The sequence below is a fragment of the Notechis scutatus genome, chromosome 1 (genome assembly GCF_049901735.1).
Source record: "Notechis scutatus isolate UNSWTSFEM ecotype Mainland chromosome 1, rNotScu1.2, whole genome shotgun sequence".
In the NCBI taxonomy this organism is placed as follows: domain Eukaryota; kingdom Metazoa; phylum Chordata; class Lepidosauria; order Squamata; family Elapidae; genus Notechis; species Notechis scutatus.
In genome coordinates this window covers 144,494,327-144,514,762 of record NC_142009.1, presented here as the reverse complement: position 1 = coordinate 144,514,762, position 20,436 = coordinate 144,494,327, and the positions used below count along the sequence as shown (strand labels likewise).

The window sequence follows — 20,436 nt, the reverse complement described above, 5'->3', positions numbered from 1 at the left end:
ATCAGGTCCTTACAAACCTGTATGCATTATCTTGGTGAGCATGTTGCTCTGATTTATAAACAGACCCTGCACAATTACAAGTAGTCTTTTCAGAGTGACACGTGCTCAAAAACAAAAATTAATACGAACTTTGAAGGTTTTCTAACTTCATGATCTGCTGGGAATAAACTAATTTACCTTTAGGTTTCTCCAAAGATCTCTGACAAGTTTCTTTTATCTTTGTGAAGAGCTGAGGGCCAGCCAGTTGTTTGGAAATGCCAACTCTTAACATAACAGCAGCTGGAGTAAATTTTAAAAGAGCAGCTCCAGGCTCTCGGGGCTCTTTTGGCTGTTTTGGCATCAGGCTAGACCAATCTACATCAATGACATCCACCGGATCTGCAAACACATACAAAAAAACAAAAAACAAAACTGAAGATATTTTCATTTATTGTTTCAGTCCTTTTCTTAAATAAGCAACAGAAAACCTGTAACTAAAGCAAATGAGTAAAACCTAAGAGGAGACTATAAATTGTAGAATAAGACAAATGCAAATGTTTACTCTTAAATAACATTATCTCTTAGATACCAAAGTACCCACTAGGCTGGCACAAAGATTGTTGCAATGGTTTCCTGGCTGCAAACAGGGAAGATCAGTTGCAAATCTCACTCTGAGGCAATCACTATCCCGCTCAAAGAAAAAACAAAGCAGGAGGAGACCTCCTTTCGGTTGGCTTAGGACTCTTGTAGGAAACTTGCTCTCTCCCCCCTCCCCCTCCCCCCTTTAGGGTACAGCTGTTTTTATCTTCTTTCAGATCTGCTTCCTGAGAAAGATCCAGGAAAGAAAGTAGACTCTGACCTGTTCCCAACTGTTGCAGAGGCAAAAGGAAAGTAACTTTATGGAAGAAATGAGAGGAGCTCCTTCGCCCATAACAGTCAGCCTTCTTCAATTAAGACAAGACCCTGTCATTTCTCGAGGAAAACTCCCAGGGACTGAATCACCGGACTGGGCCTGTCCTGTCTCTGTTTTAAAAATGTTTATCTAAAAATGCAAGATGCACGGATTCATGGGTCATAGGCTCATCCAAACAAAACTGATTGGGGAATCTGGGTAACTTTGTACCACCTTTGGCCTGCCTCTTATGTTCTTGGCTATGGCACTGATATTTCTTAAACTATAGTTTCCTACACTCCTCTTTCTCATGACCAGCTAAATTGGAACAGCTCCATTACCTTTATCAAGACGATTCATTTTCTTTGTGCATAGATTGGGCAGGCTTCAGGTTATTGTTTCAAGTCAGAAATAATAATTTTGGAACAATAATTTGGCTTTCTAATACACATACGACTGATGTACATGATTTTTGCTAAGCTTACCTGGCATCTTCTCCTCATCTTGCTGATCGTCTCTTTTTTCAGCATCACCTGCCAAAATTTCATCCAATTCATCATCACTGATTGGCTCATATTCTCCAGCACCAGATTCCGTTGACTGCACATCATCTATTTTTGTTTCATCATCTCCACCTGCAAAACAGACAGAAATGTTGCAAAATGCACTTATTCTGTCAAACTCTCTACAGATCCAACAGGAATGGCACGCTAAATGAGATGATGCAGGAGACCTAATTAGGTTTGCCTGTTGTTCGTGTCTGGAGCCAGATCAGAGAAACTGCACTCTGGGTTTAATCTGTGTCTCTTTTTTCCTCCCTGTTTCTCTTCCACCATCATCAAGAGTTTTCAGAGAGCAAAAATATCATTTGTACTGGGAAAAGTTTTGAAAGTAAAGTTAGCTACTGTACAGTCTCCTAAAGAACCTACTTCATGTGGAGTCCACCAGTAACTATGCTGCTCAAAAACTATATGAGGAAACCTGAAATTCAGAATGTTCAAATAAGATGATTTATTAAATGATGTCATTTATGTTTGTTTTAAAGCAGAAAAACTGCCAGCATTTGTATTTTCAGAATGACTTACCTTCTATGTTTTCCACTTTCTCTGCTTCAATTCCATCTTCAAATCCTTGCAAAGCACCTAGGTCTTTATCCTGCCTTTCCTTCTCCTGGGAAGCAGAATCCAGACAGGGGGCCTCAAAAGCCTGATGATCTTTACTTGCTTTGGTCTCACTGTGCTTGGATATTTCTGCTTGAGAGGAAGTGCTGACACCTCTCTCTCTTTCCAGACTTTCAGGGAGCGGACGTTCTTTTTCACGGTCCAGATCTCTTCGTTTTTCTCGTTGTCTGTCTCGTTCCCGAATCCTGTCCCGGTCTCTGCTCCTCAACCAATCAGATTTGGCTGCATCTCGGTCCCAATCTCTCTGCCTCCCATCCCGTCTCTCTCTTTCCCGTTCACGATCATGCTCATGCCGGTCTCTGTCCTGCACTCTTTCTCTGCTGTCAAAGGACCCAGATCTGGAGTGACCTTGGCGATCAGATTCAGGAGAACTTCGCCTTGAACTGTGACTCCTTGAATCCTGTCGATCTAGAACACACAATCAACCCCATCAAAACAGACGATCAGACTTTCATTTAGAAAAAAACCTCAGAACTCAGAATAAAGGAAAGGGTCTGTTAGACAACAAATCCAGACACTACACCAGATTGTACAACCTCATGGTTTACTGACCTGAAAACAAATCCTTTGCTTTTCCCTATTTTCCTTATAGCTTCTAACGGAACATTTCTACCTTGCAGAAAATCTGCCAGGGACATGATACCACTGGTAGAAAGAGTTGAGGCCAACAGTATCAATGCCTAGTTCTCCCTTCCTGTTTCACCTTCCTCATGCACCCATTCCACAAACAGTTTCATGTTTCCTCTCTCATTCGAGTCACACTCATCCCCAAAATAAAATTTGGAAAAAAATTCAAATGATCCCAATATACCTTTTTAAGAGCTCAATGACCCAGGCAAGGAGCCAAAGAAGCGAAGCATATTGGGGGAATTAACTTTTCCTTTCTTTTCCAACTCCCTCACTTAAAATAGATCCATTAGGAAGGGATGTCAAACTCGTGGCCCATGGGCCAGATGTGTCACACGCTGGCCACACCTATGAGAAAAAAATATCCCAATACATCACGTGATGCCGCAGTGACGATGCAAATTTGACACCCCTGCATTAGGACTACTGATTAAGATTTTTTTGCAAACTAGCAGTAACAAATGAACTTCTAAAAAGCCTAACTGTAGGCTATGAAGGAAAGAAAGGCGGGCTGAGGGTTTCCAAGTTCTGCTTGAATGACATTACCCCCAAACAAGTTATTACTACTACCCTTTATAAAGCAATTTTATAAGCTTAGCCATTATACACTGGCAAGAGCAAATCCGTCCTCACAGTAGCTCCTTGAGCCTCTGTCCTACCCCTATCCCAAACTCTGGGCCTCCCAATGACAACCCAGGGATTTGGCACAGGAGCAAAGACAACCACACAACTGAAATTACCAGAAGAGGTGCTACGGCTGGCAACCCCTCGCTTCAGCTGATCGATTCTGGATTTCCGTTCTCCTGCGATTTCAAGGCATCTCCTGTCTCTGTCGCTCGAACTGCTGTGCAACATCTTCTTCACTGCAGCCTGGTCATCTCCGCTGCGATGTGCAGAATCATTAGAGGGTGATCGGAGTCTACTTGAAGTATGGCTCCTGTTGCTACAGAGGCTGCTGCTACGCTTCTGCTCTGCGGGGTGGAGGTGAGTGGCTTCTTCAACCCTGTGAGAAACCTCTATGGTTTCACCTCGTGTACGGTGGCTAGTTCTATGGGGCTCCTCAGAAGTCCTTTCTAGAACCGTTTCCCCACGCTCTGGAACATCCTCATCTGACCAGTCACTAAACGTTGTGTCCTCCCTCTTGGGAGCAACTTCCACTACTGCAGTTTTCTCGGGCGCTGCTTCCACCACTTCTTCTTTCGTGGTTACGGGTGGTGTCCTGGGGCCTTTTTTCTTCTTCTGATGGGGGCCACTGTCTTCCTCAGAAGCCTCAGAATCTCCCTTGGATCTCTTGCGCTTCTTTTCAGCGTTCTTCTTTTTCTGGACTTTCTTGGGAGAAAACACTTGAGTCTTCTCTGCTGGCGGTTCGCTGATATAGCGCTCTAACCCACCCCCATCTTCCTCTTTCTTCTTCTTTGCCGTTTTTTTCTGTATTTTAGCTTTCTTCTTGTCTTCGTGCATGTGATCTACTGCCTCGTGCTCTTCAGAATCCCGTTTGCTTACATTATCTTGGATTCTGCTCCTTGTACTCTCATTTCCCTCTCGCTGATCTCGCTGTTTGTCCCCAGAAGTACTCCGTTCTTTGTAGTCGCTTTCTTCATAATGTCTCAGGCTTTCCTTTCGCTCTGGCTTTCTGTCGCTCTCTTTCCAACGGCTCTGCTTCTCTTCTGAGAGGTGTGAAGGACTAAGTGAACGTGATTCTTGAGGACGTACAACCTGACTCAATAAACGCCGTTTTTCATCTATAAAAAAGAAAATATGTCACGACACCTCATTTTGGAACCAATTCTTATATCTAGGAATATTCTTTAACTTAGAGCAAAAAAGAAAAAGTTCCGGCTATACTTTTTGTGATGAGAACAGAAAATTATTCTGTAAGATTGGAGGGTTGACATGAAAGTTACTTGTAGGAAAATCATCAGCACGTATACACATTCTCCTCCTCCTAAAAATACATTCCTCCTCTTCAAAGTCAAATGAATTTAAAAAATAATCCGTTTTAAAGTCAGGCTGCTAAACACTACCAATTTATAGATTTTCTACAATATACTTTAGCCTTCTCCACAATGGCAATATCAACAAATTATTCTATTCCTCGTCATAGTTAAAAGGGATATACAAACAGTAAACAAAGAGTGACCTGGATAACTTTTTTTACACTGGGTTTACAAAAGAGACTTATTAAAGTTTTGAAACTGTTGTGAGAAAGGACAAAGAAGAAGTGAAATCAAATTCTACAACATTATATGACTGAACTAAAGAATGTCGGAACTAAAAGGAAGGAAGTAGGCCATAGGTGTAAGGCAGCCATCACAGCATCCCCGAAAACATGTCATCACAATTTGGGCACTCGGGAAGCAGCTCCACAATTATGATGTGGTCACCATTTGCAATCTTCACTGCCAATTTCGGACAAGCAAAGCCAATGGAGAAGCATGAAGGAGATTGCAAATGGTGACTTTGGGAACTGTGAACATGTAGAATTCACCTAACCATGGCAATGGCAATTGGGACTGCCATTGCAAGTCAAAGCAGCCAGGTGACACTGTGCCTTATAACACTGTTGCTTAGTGATGGGGAGTTCCTGGTCCCAATTACCACTGGTGAGGACTACCTGTAAATACAAGAGTTTAACTGTACAATTTAACTTAATTTCCTCAGCTGCAGATGCCAATGTACAATTTCACATGATGTTCTAGGTACCAAAAATAATGGACCAACAAATAAATAAATAAAAGGATGGTCAAAATCTTGCCTAATCTCAAGTGAGAACAAAACAACTTGTAAATTGGAAAAGGCAAGTTTTGAAGGTTGGCAGACCCTATCTTAGAACACAGCGGCTGTTGTGTTCATAGGAACTGTGTGGGCAACTCTTGCTAGTAAGTACATGCTTCCACTCACTCTGATCTTCTCCACTGTTGTAGGCATCACTATCAGGTGAATGTTCACGGCGGCGTTTAGGAGATTTCCGAGGGCTGGGGCTACTTTCGTTTCTGTGACGTTTTCTGCATTAATACAAAAAGAAAACGTTAGTCATTAAATTTGAAGTACTTAAGTTCTGAGGAGTCTCATCCATCTTCTAGCATAAATACAAACAGCCCTGTTACACACCAACTTTTAAAATTTAAGTTGAATGTCAAGAATCCTTTTTCCAAAAAAATTGTTTACAGAAAGACATATGAACGGTCAATGTTTGTTTGGATAATGTTGGGTATAGCTTGTTCATTCCATTTACTGTCTCAGGCTGCATAATTATTTATTTTCTTTTTTAAAACAACAAACTCACTTTGATTTCCTCTCTTCACGACTATCTCTTGTGGTCCTTTCTTCACGGACATCTTCTCTCTTGTCCCTGCGTTCTTCTCTTCCTCTCTCTTTGTCATCCCATTCTCTCTGTCGTTCCCTTTCTTTGTCTCTTTCCCGGCCCCGCTCCCTTTCCCTTTCCCTTTCTCGTTCTCTTTCTCTTTCCCGCTCTCTTTCCCTTTCTCGGTCCCGTTCTCTGTCATGGTCTCTATCCCGTTCCCGTTCCCGTTCTCTGTCCTTATCTCTTTCTCTCTCACGTTCTCGCTCACGGGCCCGATCACGTTCTGCTTCTCTCTCTCTTTCCCTTTCCCTTTCTCGCTCCCTAGGTCTTTCATCCCTCCTGTCTTCATTCCTGTCTACTCTTCGTTCTTCTAGTCTTTCATCGCGGTCAATATCATCATTTCTTCCTTGGTGCCGTATGGGTGAGCTTTGCCTCTGATCTGTAATGATAAACAGGTTTTAATTCCAATTTATAATCATCTAATTTGTTTTTCATTATTTGTGCACAGAAATGCTTTAATGTTAAATCACTCCAACAGATGTGAAATAATTAATTCTGATGGTATTATTTAGATTGGGTATCCATAATGACAAAAATCTAGGGAAATCAAAGGTTGAGAGGGAAATGACAACTCCACTGTAGAGCAAAAAAGACCCTGAATTTGAAATTTCTTTGGGAAATTTTCTCAGTAAACAGTATTGTGCTAAATGAGCTAGTTAATTACTAGTGCTTGTAATTAAAGTTCATCATGTCAGTGTAGCTTTCACAGCTACATTCATCTTTAATGTTATTCTACTGTTATGCCCTTTTAGTAAGAATCCATTAACAAGTTAATGGTTCAAAAAAACTCCTGAAGAATACTTACCTCTTTCTCTGTTGTCACGCTTCTCTCTTTCTCCATGTCTTCTTTCAAAAGAAGAATCTCTTGCATGTTCACGGCTTTCATAGCGATCCCTGTCAGGGTAACTGCTCCGTGATTCCCAGTTGTCATGGTAGCTACTACTAGAATTATGGCTATCAACTTGAGAGCCTCTTGTTCCTCGATTGCCTATTGAAAACAAGACACGCAGAAAACATGGAAGAATCTCCGTTGCCAAAATTAGCTACTACAGATTTACTAAAAGAACCGTATTTCATAAAGAGATTGGTAAATTATGGACCAGAACTGCCAATATGCATTCAGGCAAGTTAAAATGTAATTCCTGATCTAGGATAATAATTTGTGGAATATATTTGCCATAAAAATGCTAAATATAAGGAAGCTTTGCTTAAAAGCCTGTCCTTTTCAATTATAAATTTCAAACTACAGAACTCCACATGCAGAAATCAAAGCAATTTAAGATCTGTCAGCTTGCAACATCTCAGTTAAGCAGAGATCAAACTCTGTGGTGAATTAAAAGGAATTCAGATTCAGAAAACAAATGTTGAAAAAAAAAATCACAGACTCAAAACAAAATCCAGCACTATGAAAAGGGAAGCCTTGTTTGACAATAACAGAAAGGTTTAAAATCATCTGGCTAACAAACCTTCTCAAACAAAAGCTAGTCTTTAGACTAATTTTTCAACAGTTTTGCTTTGGCAAAAAAGTCTGCATTCATACAATCTCCCAAACTGTGTTTCAAAAACTTATTCATTTCATAACAGTGAATTAAAGGAAAGGACCTCCTCAATAGCAATGTATGACTAAAATCAACTCATCTTCTTTTAAGATAAATAGGGCTTTTTTTTTTTCTTAGTAAAAGGAGAAATCCATGTGATAATTATTGCCATCTGTTCCACATTATTTAATAATTTTTAAGATATACATATAGGATCATCGTCCTATGGATAATAGTGACCAAATTTGGTGAAGTCATAAAAAGAAATGATCTGTAGTGTAATTCATTTCAACTCTATTGATTAAACAGATGTTAATGTAAACCAATAGTGTAACATTCCTATTATTTCATGTATTACATACCCTTGTCTGTTAATTCAGGACCTCTCCCTCTGCTTCTTCCAGATGTTCTGGATTCATTTCTTGTTTCACTTCTTGAGTCTGTACGACTTTCAGCTCGAGAACTATCTTCCCTGCCATGGGCTCTTGCATAGCTACGCGATTCCTCCAAATACTGCTCCTCTTTCTTATGCTCTCGACACTCTCTGTCCCTGTAGTCATGTGAGTCACGTGTCGAACGTAAGTCCCTCTGATCCCGGCTTTCTTTGTTGTCTCTACTGAAATCCCTGGCATCCCGTGAGTCCCGAGCATCCCGAGATTCTCTTGGATCTCTGCGTTCTCTGTTGTCTCTGGTTTCCCTTCGATCCCGTCCATCCCGGGATTCTCGATCATCTCTGTGATCTCTGGGGGTACTTTGCTCTTGGTCATAATCCCGTTCATCCCTGTTGTCTCTTTCTCTTCCCCTTTTTCCTCTCGTTTCTGGAAGTAAAATACATTCAAATGTAAATATACGATCAACTTAATAGTACAGGTAGTCCTCGTTAAGGCTCTTTAAACTGCATATGCAGTGAAATAAATCTTCTAACTGTGATTTATTGAATAAATATTGGCTTTGTTCTATGAACTAAAATATCAATTTTCATATAGACTACAGAGGTAACAAAGCAGGCAACCCGTCTCTTAGGGTGCGATGCAAATCTGCTTATCAGAGCCTGGAAGGTACTACAGGTAGTCCTGTAGTACAGGGATCCCCAACCTTTTGGACGCTTGCGCCCGGTACCGCATCAGCTGGGCGCCGCTGCCCGGCGATCAACTGGCGCCGCCATCTTTTGACGAAAAAGTGCTTCCGGTGACCTCACGGAAGCACTTTTTCGCCAAAAGATAAGCGGCGCTTACGCCTCCGTGAGCTTTTTCGGTAGAAATGGCTTTCTACCCGGAAAAGCTCACTGAAGCGCTGGCGCCGCCATCTTTTGATGAAAAGCCCGGTGAGCTTTCTACCCGGAAAAGCTCACCGAAGCACTTTTTACCAAAAAGATGGCAGCGCCCAGCAACCAGCGGACCTGGTAAGAGTTGTTCCGCGGACGGCATCGGTCGCGGACCGGCGGTTGGGGACCCTGCTGTAGTAGACTACCGGTAGTCTTACAACAGTTCATTTAGTGACTGTTCAAAGTTACAACGGCACTGAAAAAAGGGACTTATCACCATTTTTCACACTTAGGACTGTTACAGCATCCCCAAGGTCACGTGATTTACATTTGGATGCTTCACAATTGGTGTTTATAACAGTTTATTTATGACGGTTGCAGTGTCGAGTCATTTTGCAAACGTCTGGCAAGAAAAGTCAATGGGGAAGCCAGATTCAGTTAATAATCGGGTTACTAATTTAAAACTGTAGTGATTCAGTTAACAAATGTGGCAAGAAAAGTTGTAAAATGGGGGGGCAAAACTCATGTTAACAAATTTCTTACTTAGCAACATATATTCTGGGCCCAATTGGGGTCATTAAGTCGAGGACTATATGTATTAAAAAGCATGGGGAGAACATGGAAAACAAAATATTTCAAAGGAATCTTTGTAGTGAATGACACATATTTATGTTTGATGCTGATTAAGCGTAATTCTTATTCTACCATTGCTAGTCTTAAAACCGTTCTAATTCCTAATCCAAAAAGTTCTAAAAAGTCCTCCTTGCCCACTTTGAAAGTCTGCATAATACTTTGTTTAACATTCAGAGCAAAGGTAGGGAAATGGTTCTGAAAAACACATTTGAAAGCAGATGCTCCACGACTCTAGAAGCGTCTTTTCAAGCTAACCCATTTTATTAAAAGGCATAAACAAATGAGATGAAAGGACTCCTTGGAAAAGACCCTGATGTTGAGAAAGATTAAAGGCAAAAGGAGAAGGGGACAGCAGAGGATGAGATGGGTAGATCGTGTCCTTGATGTAATGGGCATGAGTTTGTGCAGACTCTGGGAGACAGTGGAGGACAGGGGGGGCCCTTTAGGGCATGCTCCGGTCCAAGGGATTGTGAAGAGGTGGACAAGACTTAGCGACTGAACAACCAAGAATGGTTCCATTAAATAGGGACTATCTGTATTCATACAGTCTTGATAATTATTCATACCATCTCTTCTTTCATGGCGACGGTCGTGTGACTGTGAAATCCGCTCGTGATCATGCCGGCTTCTCTCTCTAACTGGTGAACGGTGCCTGGAAGACGCCTGTTTTTGCTGCGGAGAAGGCGATGCTCGGTGAGGATAAGGAGAAGAAGACCGACCTACAGGTGGGGAAGTTGTCCTTTTGTAAGAGGGGGAAGGGGTTCTTTTGTGACGTGGTGACGGAGAACGTCTTTGAATAGAAGAACTCGACTGAGATGAAGAGGAATGATGCATCGATGAAACAGGGGAATGATGCTGTGTTGGTGGTGAAGCAGACCTGCAAACACAGAACTGTATACACATCTTGGTGCTACATACATTTTGAGCACTACCCACACAAACCTTTATAATGATCTCTTGCTAAAACTGCATTCAAATTGGTTCCAAAAGTAGAGCAGTAGTTCCAAAGCCAAGCTGATTCCTGCCTGTACACAATTTTCCTGGCAAGGCATTTGTTTTCATTAATAACTTAACAGTATGTTTGGCTTTGGGTGGCTAAAAATATGCAGTATTCAAATCATTTTTAAATATCCATATACTGTATACCAAACAACAAACGTTCCCTGGGCAAACTTTGTTGGATTATAGGTCAATTTTCATTTTCTTATCTATAGCATTTCTCAAAGCTCACGATTTTACCATGTGTGCAAAACACCCTACATACAGCTTTACTTCTTCTACTGTGTTTTCCTAAAAATAAGACCCTGTCTTATATTTTTTTCCCCTACCAAAAAAAAGGCATCAGCTTAATTTTTACCCGTGCACCCTGGAGTGGGCGGGGTTCAAATTAGGGCTTATTTTAGGAGAGGTAGGGCTTATATTGGGTGCACGTGTAAAAAATCAAACCAGGACTTACTTTCGGGGTAAGTTGTATTTTCGGGAAAACACAAGTATTATCAGTATGGGACGATTATTTCTAACTTGCCTTAGGCAATCATGAAGGGCTTGCATCCCAACTATGAGAGAGGCCACCATCCAAAATAGGTAGGGGCATCCCTGGAAACCTGCAAAATTCTCTGTAACAAACACAAAGGAAAATCCAATATTCTGTTTCTCTCCCACACTCTGTCTCCCACACAGGAATTAGGCTTTAGAATAAAAATTGAGGAAGAATCCATTTTTAAAGAGGATCATTGGAGCTGATAAGAGAATGGTTATCTCTTCTTCCCCAGTAAAAGGGGGGGGGGTGTAGGACAATATCAAGTGTCAGAATATCAAACAGGGTGGGGGTGGGAGGAATGAGTATTAGTTTGGGGACTTTAATGAGTTGTATATGGGACAGAGATTACCCATACTTGGTATGCTATGATTAAATTGTGCTTGTTTTCAGTCCTTCCTGATGTTCAAAATACATTTTTTTACATCTTTATGTACAGTTACAGTTTTATTACATTTTATATCTTTCAAGTGCAGGGAGTAAGCAATTACACTGCAAAAGCAAGCAGACCGTGCAACCATGTGGGACAAACAATAAGAACAAGAGAATCAAAGCCAGCTGGGTGACCTTGGGCTAATCTCTCTCAGCCAAGCCCCTTCCACAGGGTTTTTGTTATGGGGAAAACAAGAGGAGAAAGGAATATTATGTATGTTTGCCGCCTTGAATTCTTTCTAAAAAGTAATAAAGGTGGGATAAAAATGTAATAAAATGCAGTTTCATGTTGCAGCAAACTCTCATGAATGAACAAAGTCTAAAATACACAGACACAATTTTTTTAAAAAAAATCCTACCTGCGGGGGGGTGAAAAAGAATGTTTATGGCTGCTGGACTTAGATGGAGCCCAAGATGTCTGCCTTCTTCTTGTGGCAGGAGAATACTCTCGTGAAGAAGAATTGCTACCAGAATGGTCTTCTGGACTAGGTGAACGCCTCTGTCTGTGGGAACTTTCTGAGGGATCCCTGAGGAAGAGTCATATAGCCAACATATACAAAACTGTCATTAACAACAGCATGAATACCGTGGTTTATAGCTTGAGGGAGCAAATCTCCACTTAAGGGAAAAACATACCCCTTCCTAGAAAATATACTAGAAGTGCCAGTTTGGCATAATTTATTCTCCAAAGCACCAGAAGGCACGACATGAAGTAATGCAAGCTTGTTAAAGAGAGATCCAACTTAATTTTTTTTCCTGTTAGTGAAAACAATAAAATAGCTTGCACCTTGGAGTTATTGATGCACCATCACTGGAGGTTTTCAAAAACAGATTGGACAACCATTGGACCAGGAAAATATAAGGTTTCCTGCTTTGACAGGGGGGTGGATAGAAGACCTCTGAAGTCCCTTTTCTGCCCTATGATTCTATGTTCTATGATTTGAGGTGGTGGCCTAGAAACCAGGAGAACACAAGTTCTAGCTCCACCTTAGGCATGAAAGCTGCTGGATGAAGTCACTCTCTCTCTCTCAACTCAACCTACCTTATAGGATTGTTGTTATGAAGAAAATAGGAAGAGGAAGGATTATTGGTATGTTTGTTGCATTAAGTTACTTATAAGTAATAAAGGTAGGATTTAAAAAAATCTTTTAAAAATTGTCAGCGACCTGAAGATGGAATAACTGGTTGCTATCTATTTCCACAAATTAAAAAAAAGAAAGCCAAGCCACCCAATGTTTGGGACCATTAACACATTTGCATGTCAGGAGCCACACTTGACTCTCTCTAGCATCCCTTAACACTAATCATCCAAGGCATATTTCCATTAAGGAAGTGATTCCCTTTCCCATTCATTTTCTCACACACAAAGCCCATTTGTCTCACATTTGTTTTGGAAGATGGAGGGATTTCTTGAAACACAGTTTGGGAATGCATGGGGCGGGCAACACAGAGAGAAAGAAGATCACAAAATTGGGTGGAGCGAGACCATGGCTTCTTGTTGAATGTTATATTTTGCTCTAGCCTTTTAGGAGTAATCCGAAGATGTTCTGAACAAAATGATAACGACACTGAAAAAACTAAACAAACTGCATTTACCTTTGCTTCTCTTTTTTTTCTTTATTATGTCTCTCAAAATCACGTCCCCTTTCCTTTATCTCCTTTGGCTTTTCTTCTACTCGCTCTTTAGCTTTATATTTTTCCTTATGTTTTTTCCCTTGGGTGGAGTCTTCTTGTACTGGAGGTGGTGGGCTAGGCGTGCGAGGACCTTTCTTTTTATTGTGGTTATTTTTTGAATTTCTAAAAACCAATATACAAGCCAGTATTTTAAAATTTTAATCAGCTTGTATTATAACAATACTTCCTGAATGCCCATGCAGTATGTTCTGACATCTAAAGTACAAAAGTCTAGATCTAGCAGCTGAGCACACAAACATTGCATTAAACGTCCACCTAAGGTCTCCCATAGTTATTCAAATGAACAATTGCGGTTCTTGATGGGGTTGCCATGGCTAAATCTTCTGCATGTGCCTCTGTCTAAGAGCTGGTTGCATAGGCCTACCTGCTACACAAACTTCCATCTGGCAAAAGCGTACACATATAAAGAGTGAAATCCAATCACCCAGGAGAAAAAAAAAATTCACTTTCCCATCTACATCCTCAGAACTTGCTCCAGAGATATTTGCCAAAGCAGATCTGAAGGGAACATTGCACTGAGGGAAAAGCGGAGGAGAAACCCTTGTCATGTAAGCGGTCTTCACCTAAAAAAACAGGTCTAGAATCAACAACAGGCGTTTAGCATTTTGCAAATTTCGTAGAAGTCTCCCTCACAAAAATCCTATTCCATATATTGCCAATATTGCTGGTCATCTTATTTTGGGAATACCTTCCCGCCCCTCCCCCTCCCCCACCCCCCAGAGCCATAGGACTGCTTGGCAAACAAAGGCACAAACCCACAACAACTATCATGGTAAGAGATAACCATGTTGTTATAAAATATGCCAATCTACTTACCTCTGCTCCATGAGTGGAGAAGATACCGCTGAAACCTTCTTCTCTCTCTTGGTGGCAGTGGAGGAAGATTTAGGGCTTGTCCTTAATTTTGGAGATTTACTTGATTTCCTTGGTGAAGGTGAGGATGATAATTTTGATCTAACTGCCTCAGGAGAAATCTTAAAAAGAAACAATTAGTATTTTATAAAATCTAGCAATGGCCTTGCCACAGATAAGAACCAAGGATCAGTGAAATTGATCCATACCAGAAAGCAATTCCTTTATATAATATTCATTATACACATGCATACATAGCCTCTAAGAACCACTGAAAGACAAAAATTAAGTAAGTTTTAAATTCTATTATTTATCTGGCAAGTAAACAAGCTGATATATAGGCATTCATCAGACATTTTAAAATGTACTCTAAAATATCAATACATGTCATTAGCTTTCCATGCTAGTAGGAGTCATGTAACAGTTCAGATTCAGAACTACAGCAAGGGTAAGTATATGTGTGTATCAGTGGTGGGATTCAATCTTTTTTACTACTGGTTCTGTGGGCGTGGCTTGGTGGCCATGGCAGGGGAAGGATACTGTAAAATCTCCAGTCAGAGGTGGGATTTGCCAGTTCTCCGAACTACTCAGAATTTCCACTAGCGGTTCTCCAGAACTGGTCAGAACCTGCTGAATACCAACTCTGGTGTGTATAGTATCTATATGGTATTATCAGTCATTCTCTCTCTCACACACACATGTATATATCTGATTAACAGGAATTATTATCCTGAAGATTTGAAAATTGCTTTATTCAATAATGTCCACTGATTTAGTTATTTATGACTATGCAGTGATACTTTTCAAGATACAAACCTCCTTTTTAATTACTATTTCTTCTCTTTTGTCCATGTTTTCTTCTTCAAGCTTCATTAACTCTCTCTGGATCTTCTGACGCTTCATTTCCAAAGACAATTCATGGTCATAATCATAATTAACATCTCCGTTATCAGAATCTTAAGTTATGAAAAAGAAGGCAGGAAGGGCAAAGGGAACAAAACTGGTTAGTAAACTCTTTCTTTATATAAATACACTCTAAAAATAATAATCGTAATTCAATATATACCACTATTGTGATTTCCCATTTCATTTAAGAGTGATTCCAATTACGCGGTGAACATGATTTCTGAATGTTATTCAGCGGTGGCAGTAGTCTGGCAGTTTGTGACTGGGAGCAGATTCAAAAGAGAATATGTGTTTTGTCCATTTAATTATTGGAACAATCTGCATTCTCATAGTTTAGCCATAGACTGTATTAAATGCAAATCTAAATTTTCATACGTGAACACAGTCCCTTCCCAGCTCCTCCTTTTATCCTCTTTTCTGCTGTTTTTGCTTCCCAAGTTAGGTAGCAACAGCATACAAAGGTTTGCTCTTCTAGAAATTTGCATACTAATGACATCTCAAACAAGGCAAGACCAGGAGTGCATCCTAATGGCTTTAAAGGTTGCTATTAAGTAATCTGTAAATCTATGGTAAAATGCAAAAAGATAATCGTCATTTACCGACCATTTGTTCACCAAAATACGACGGTACTGAAAGAATAACTTTATAGCCCACTTGTAACCATTTACAACCATCACAACAATCCCTCAGTCATATGTTAGTATGTGTTGTCCTGTGCCTGAACTGCATTCCCCCCCCCACTCGCCTCCAAACACACACATTGCAGAGTAGATAAGACTGTAGGGGAAGAGACTGCAAACAAGCAAACTGTTGGCTCTTCTAAACACAGAAAGCAATGCAACCATGCCGGCAGTCTAGGATTGGGAGCTGTGGGTTTACGATGCAAACAGCTTGCACTACTCACTTGAAATCTCTTTCTCTCCGATCTCTCTACTCTGTGGCATGGTGGGGAGTGATTTCTGCAGGCTACATAAATAGCTTATAGTATTATTTTGAAATTCAAAACAGAGCACTCTACAGGATAAAGAAAAGTAGAGAGATGGGAGAGGAAGAGAGGAAGTTGTTTGCTCTTCTATACATCAAAAGCAATGCAATCACATTGGCAACTGGGGATGAGAGTTGTGAACACACAGTGTGAACAGCTTAGAGAATGGGTGTCAAACTCCCATCATCACGGCAGCATCGTGTGACTTTTTCCCCCTTCGCTAAACTGGGTGTGAGCGTGGCCAGTGCATGATGCATCTGGCCCACGGGCTAGGAGTTTGAGAGCCCTGGCTTAGAGTATTCTCTTGAACTCTCTTCCCCTCCCATACACTCTACAGGGGTAGGGGAGAGATGAGAAAAAATCAAGCAATTTCTACAGGGAATCTACCTTTTGCTTGACCTTTATAAAAGGTTTAGAATGGCAAGTCAAAATACATGTTAATTTGTTTGGAAGGTTTCATGGCATATTCTGTTTACCGTCTCTATTTGTTTCCCAGTCAGGATTTTCTTCTTCACTTTCTGGAGTCCTTTCTTTAGTAATTTTAATATCTTCCTTTCCCCTGTGCCTCCCTCTTGTAGACTCTTTCTACAGAAAAAAACATTAAAAAGTTACTTAGCTTTTTTCAAAGTAGAACATGAAATCTATTTTAATGTTACTTTCATATACTGTGGTGTAAGTTCACAGCTGACTTCATAACTCTTAATTTTCAAAAACTCTATGGTGAAATATCAAAATTGATAAAATGTTCTGATATATTTAATAATATATATTAAGAAACCTACTCAGAGAAGAGTATAACTCCAGATCAAATGCTAAACTGTGGCTTAGAATTCCAGAAGTTAAGCAGAGGCAAGCCCTTGGTTTTAAAGTCCTTGAATATCAATATGAAACTGAAGGCTAATACTGATTATGATTTGGACAAGCTCTTTCCCTCTATAAATGGGTAATTTCAGAAAATTTCCTGCACTTAGATGTCCAACTGTTAGTTGCTACTTCACTCCATTCATGAAAGTTTAAAACCTAGACGTTGCAGGTAATCCAAATTCCCTATAATGTGTGAAGTAGAAGTTATAGCAAACAGCATTTAACAAAGAAATCACAATTTGGAAGCCAGTTTTTAAAGTGGCTTTAGGACTATTTTGTAATGTTTTGCTCCCATTGCACATTATAGGAAGCAGTAATTAAGGGAAATACAAGACGGCAGCAATGGGGCAGCCTTGACATGCAAAGGACTTCTTTATCTCTTAAAATTAAGATCCCCTAAAATAGGCCTGTATTTTACTGACGGTACATTCTGTTCACAAATCAAAAATTGGAATTAAAATTGAATGCTACATTTTGTATCCCATGAATTTCTATATAATTTAAAATAGAAGTTTAAGGAGGAGAATAAACCAAGTGGGAAAGTAGTCAAAACCCAAACATTCATTGTTGCATGTTCTTTTAAACTAAGACATGGTTTAGCGCATTTCTAAAATAACTTTTGTTCTGATTGATTGATGTTGACATTTAGTGACCACATACATAGATAGATTTTCTCTAAGATGATCAATTCTCAACCTGGTTCTGCAAGTCTTCCAACAGTAGCTTTGGATTTATAGGCTTCTAACATTTAAATGTATAAAATGTGCACAAATATATTTTAAAGCAACCATATAATGCTCTTTCCCAATGTTGTTACCTTCTGTTGATGGTTCTAACAAACTTCCCTAACATCTCTACAGTTGCATGAAAAGTAATCCCTGGTCAAATGATATATTTCACTGAATCTCTACGCGAAAAGAAGCTAACATCTCAATACGGTAAGGAAGTTTAACTTTGTAAACAACATAATTCAGAACAACTAATGCATACATATATGAAGTTGTTTACAAATTCAAAAGTGAGTATAGCAGGTGACAAGGTTTGGACACCCTTCCACTTGATACAGTAATACTTTGTTTAATGTAGTTGTTAGTAAGGTTCCAAAAGGTTAACTGATTCTTTAGACCTACAATTAGCCACGTAAACACAATTTCACAGATGAATAAATGCTGAACCTTCTATCCTCTCTGATTGTGATTATTCCTCTGTCTATTTTCAACAACTATGGGCACATTTCATCAGCTGTCTGAGCATTTGAAAACCAAGATCATTCACCCTTATCAAGTATAGGAAGGTTGTAACAATATCTATTAAACTTAGCTAGTAAGTTTAACAATGAGCAATATATTTAAGAAATGGAAATTACATGAAACTGTTGAGATTATGGCAAGATCTGTAAAAATTCTGCTGGTCAAATCTTTAAAACAGAACTCACAGATCATTGCTACTGACATGTTCAAAAACTAAAAACAAAACACTCATCTACAGGTCCATAGTGCAACACTGCTTATACAATGATGATCAAGAGAAAATTATCAGAAAAAGGTACTCTGATCTCATCACAAAAACATTAAAGTAAGCCTTGATAAACCTAAAATGTTTTTGAAATTAAGTGCTTTGGACTGAAAAACCAACAATTTAACTGCCCACGACTAAAAGATATATTTGGAGAAAAAAGACAAAGCATTTGAAAAACGAACACTTTCTTAGCTATTATGGATAGAGGTGGCTCTATTATGATCTGAGGTTATGCAGGAGCCAGCGTCACAATATATTATCCACGTAGAAGGAAGAATGGCTCCAACTTTGTATCAACATAACCTGGAAGCTAATGCCTCACAGCTGGTGAAGAAATTGAAGATATTTCAGGAAGACATACAAACATACCTTCCAACTCACCATGACATACAAGCCAATCAGAGTTGCCCTGATTCTTAAGATGGGTGGCATGCATGCATAAATACTGTCTTGCTTAACAATAGAAATTTCTGGTCCGAACTGTAGTCTTAAATACAGGATAAGTGTTCAAGAAGATGATAAATTATAAGAAATTATAATTAAAAAAGAAACTTTAGTTAATTTCTTACAGTATGTAGATAATTCTCTCATTGAACGCATAATGGAACTACTATTCTGTTACATCTGAAAGGAATTTTAAAAATCCTATTATTCAAACTCTCAATCATTAACACACGATTAACAAGATATGAAATATTTAATTTTCAGTTGCTGTGTAAGTAAGACGGTGTTATGACACCAATAATTAAATTAACAAGTTAAACATATATTTAAATAATATAATACAAATTGTATCTCCTCAAATACAGATTCTTAATGACAATTTTCCCAGATGCATCAGCCAGTTTTCCTATCCAAAACAATAAAGACTTCCACGTTTGATTGAATTCACAACTTTCTAACAAATAATGCAATCTAACATTGGTCATTATTCCAACTTCCTACAATGATTTAAAAATATAAGCTGTTATTTTATTATTTATTTATTTATTAAATTTATATGCTGCCCATGACTCTGCCACATGACTCTGAAAACTAAGGCATATATACGTAAGGAAAAAAATGAAACTCAGGCAAAGACACTGGACCTGAGTAAAACATATTTGAAAAGACTTAGAAATTGAAGTGACCATAAGTATGAGCCCCACATGGGCAAATTAAAACTATTCAGTCATTCAACAAGTTAGGTATTTAGAGTGAGATTCTTTTCTTTGCATAACAACTCCTAACAACATCCCTACAAACTCTTACAGGCAGTCCTCACTGAAACAACCACTCGTTCAGTGACTGTTCAAATTGCAACAGCACTAAATAAGTGATACTTACGGGCGGTCCTTGAAGTTCTGGCCATCACAGCCTCCCCAGGGTCACACGATCGCAATCTGAGTACTCAATGCCTGGCTCACAGTTACAACATCACAGCAGGTCATGGTCACAATTTGCAACCTTTGTTGGCTTCTGACAAGCAATCATTGGGGACTGGGTTAAAAATGATCACCATGCCATGTTCTTGCTTAGTGACCATGGTGATTCATTTAACATCAATGAGAGAGGCGCTAGAATTGCCATCGTGTTTTACAACATCTTGTTTTACGACTGTTGTTGTTCAGTGATGGCAATTCCAGTCCCAATGGCTGTGGTTAATCAAGAACTGCTTGATTAAAGATAATCTTTTTCAGTTCCAAAGGAAGAGTACAGGTAGTCCTCAACATACGACTGTCATAAAGCTTGCTCAGTACATAGGTCATACTGGGTCATAAAAGGGTCAATTTTATAACTTTTCTTTTGCAGTGGCTGTTAAGCAATTGCCATGGTCATTAAACAAAATCAGTGGTTTGCTATGGATAGTTTTGTCAAAAATCGCAAGTAACTAGTTGTTTTTGGTAAAATCATTGTTAAACTGACTGTAGGAAGCTGCAAACTGCCATAAATGCAGCCGTGTGGCCAACTGCCCACAGATCACAGATCATCATTAACTTTGAATCCAGGTGATAGGTCCTGTGCTTTGGGTTGGCTGTAACTTTGATTGGTCGCTAAGGGACCACTCGTAAGTTGAAGACTAATTGTATACAAAGAAAGAGGAGAGAGGTTGGCTTGAAAAATACACATCAAAAAGATTATTTCAGCACCCAGAAATGCAAAAGAAATATGATGTTACTGAGTTTGGTA

General features: G+C 39.5%; 1 protein-coding gene across 10 annotated transcripts in view; it reads right to left on the bottom strand.

Annotated features, from left to right (window-relative positions):
- Positions 1 to 20,436, bottom strand: part of ZC3H13 (zinc finger CCCH-type containing 13) — a 48,725-nt gene that overhangs the window by 1,770 nt on the left and 26,519 nt on the right. For all 10 annotated transcript variants that reach the window (XM_087947796.1, XM_087947815.1, XM_087947820.1 and 7 more), the window contains 14 exons: positions 16,362 to 16,470; positions 14,811 to 14,950; positions 13,959 to 14,116; positions 13,044 to 13,244; positions 11,807 to 11,974; positions 10,045 to 10,355; positions 7,944 to 8,399; positions 6,849 to 7,031; positions 5,966 to 6,422; positions 5,581 to 5,684; positions 3,420 to 4,421; positions 1,957 to 2,460; positions 1,357 to 1,506; positions 178 to 378 (listed from right to left, as the gene is read on the bottom strand). In XM_087947796.1, coding sequence (XP_087803922.1) covers positions 178 to 378; positions 1,357 to 1,506; positions 1,957 to 2,460; positions 3,420 to 4,421; positions 5,581 to 5,684; positions 5,966 to 6,422; positions 6,849 to 7,031; positions 7,944 to 8,399; positions 10,045 to 10,355; positions 11,807 to 11,974; positions 13,044 to 13,244; positions 13,959 to 14,116; positions 14,811 to 14,950; positions 16,362 to 16,470 — 4,144 coding nt within the window. The remainder of the gene's footprint in view (positions 1 to 177; positions 379 to 1,356; positions 1,507 to 1,956; positions 2,461 to 3,419; positions 4,422 to 5,580; positions 5,685 to 5,965; positions 6,423 to 6,848; positions 7,032 to 7,943; positions 8,400 to 10,044; positions 10,356 to 11,806; positions 11,975 to 13,043; positions 13,245 to 13,958; positions 14,117 to 14,810; positions 14,951 to 16,361; positions 16,471 to 20,436) is intronic.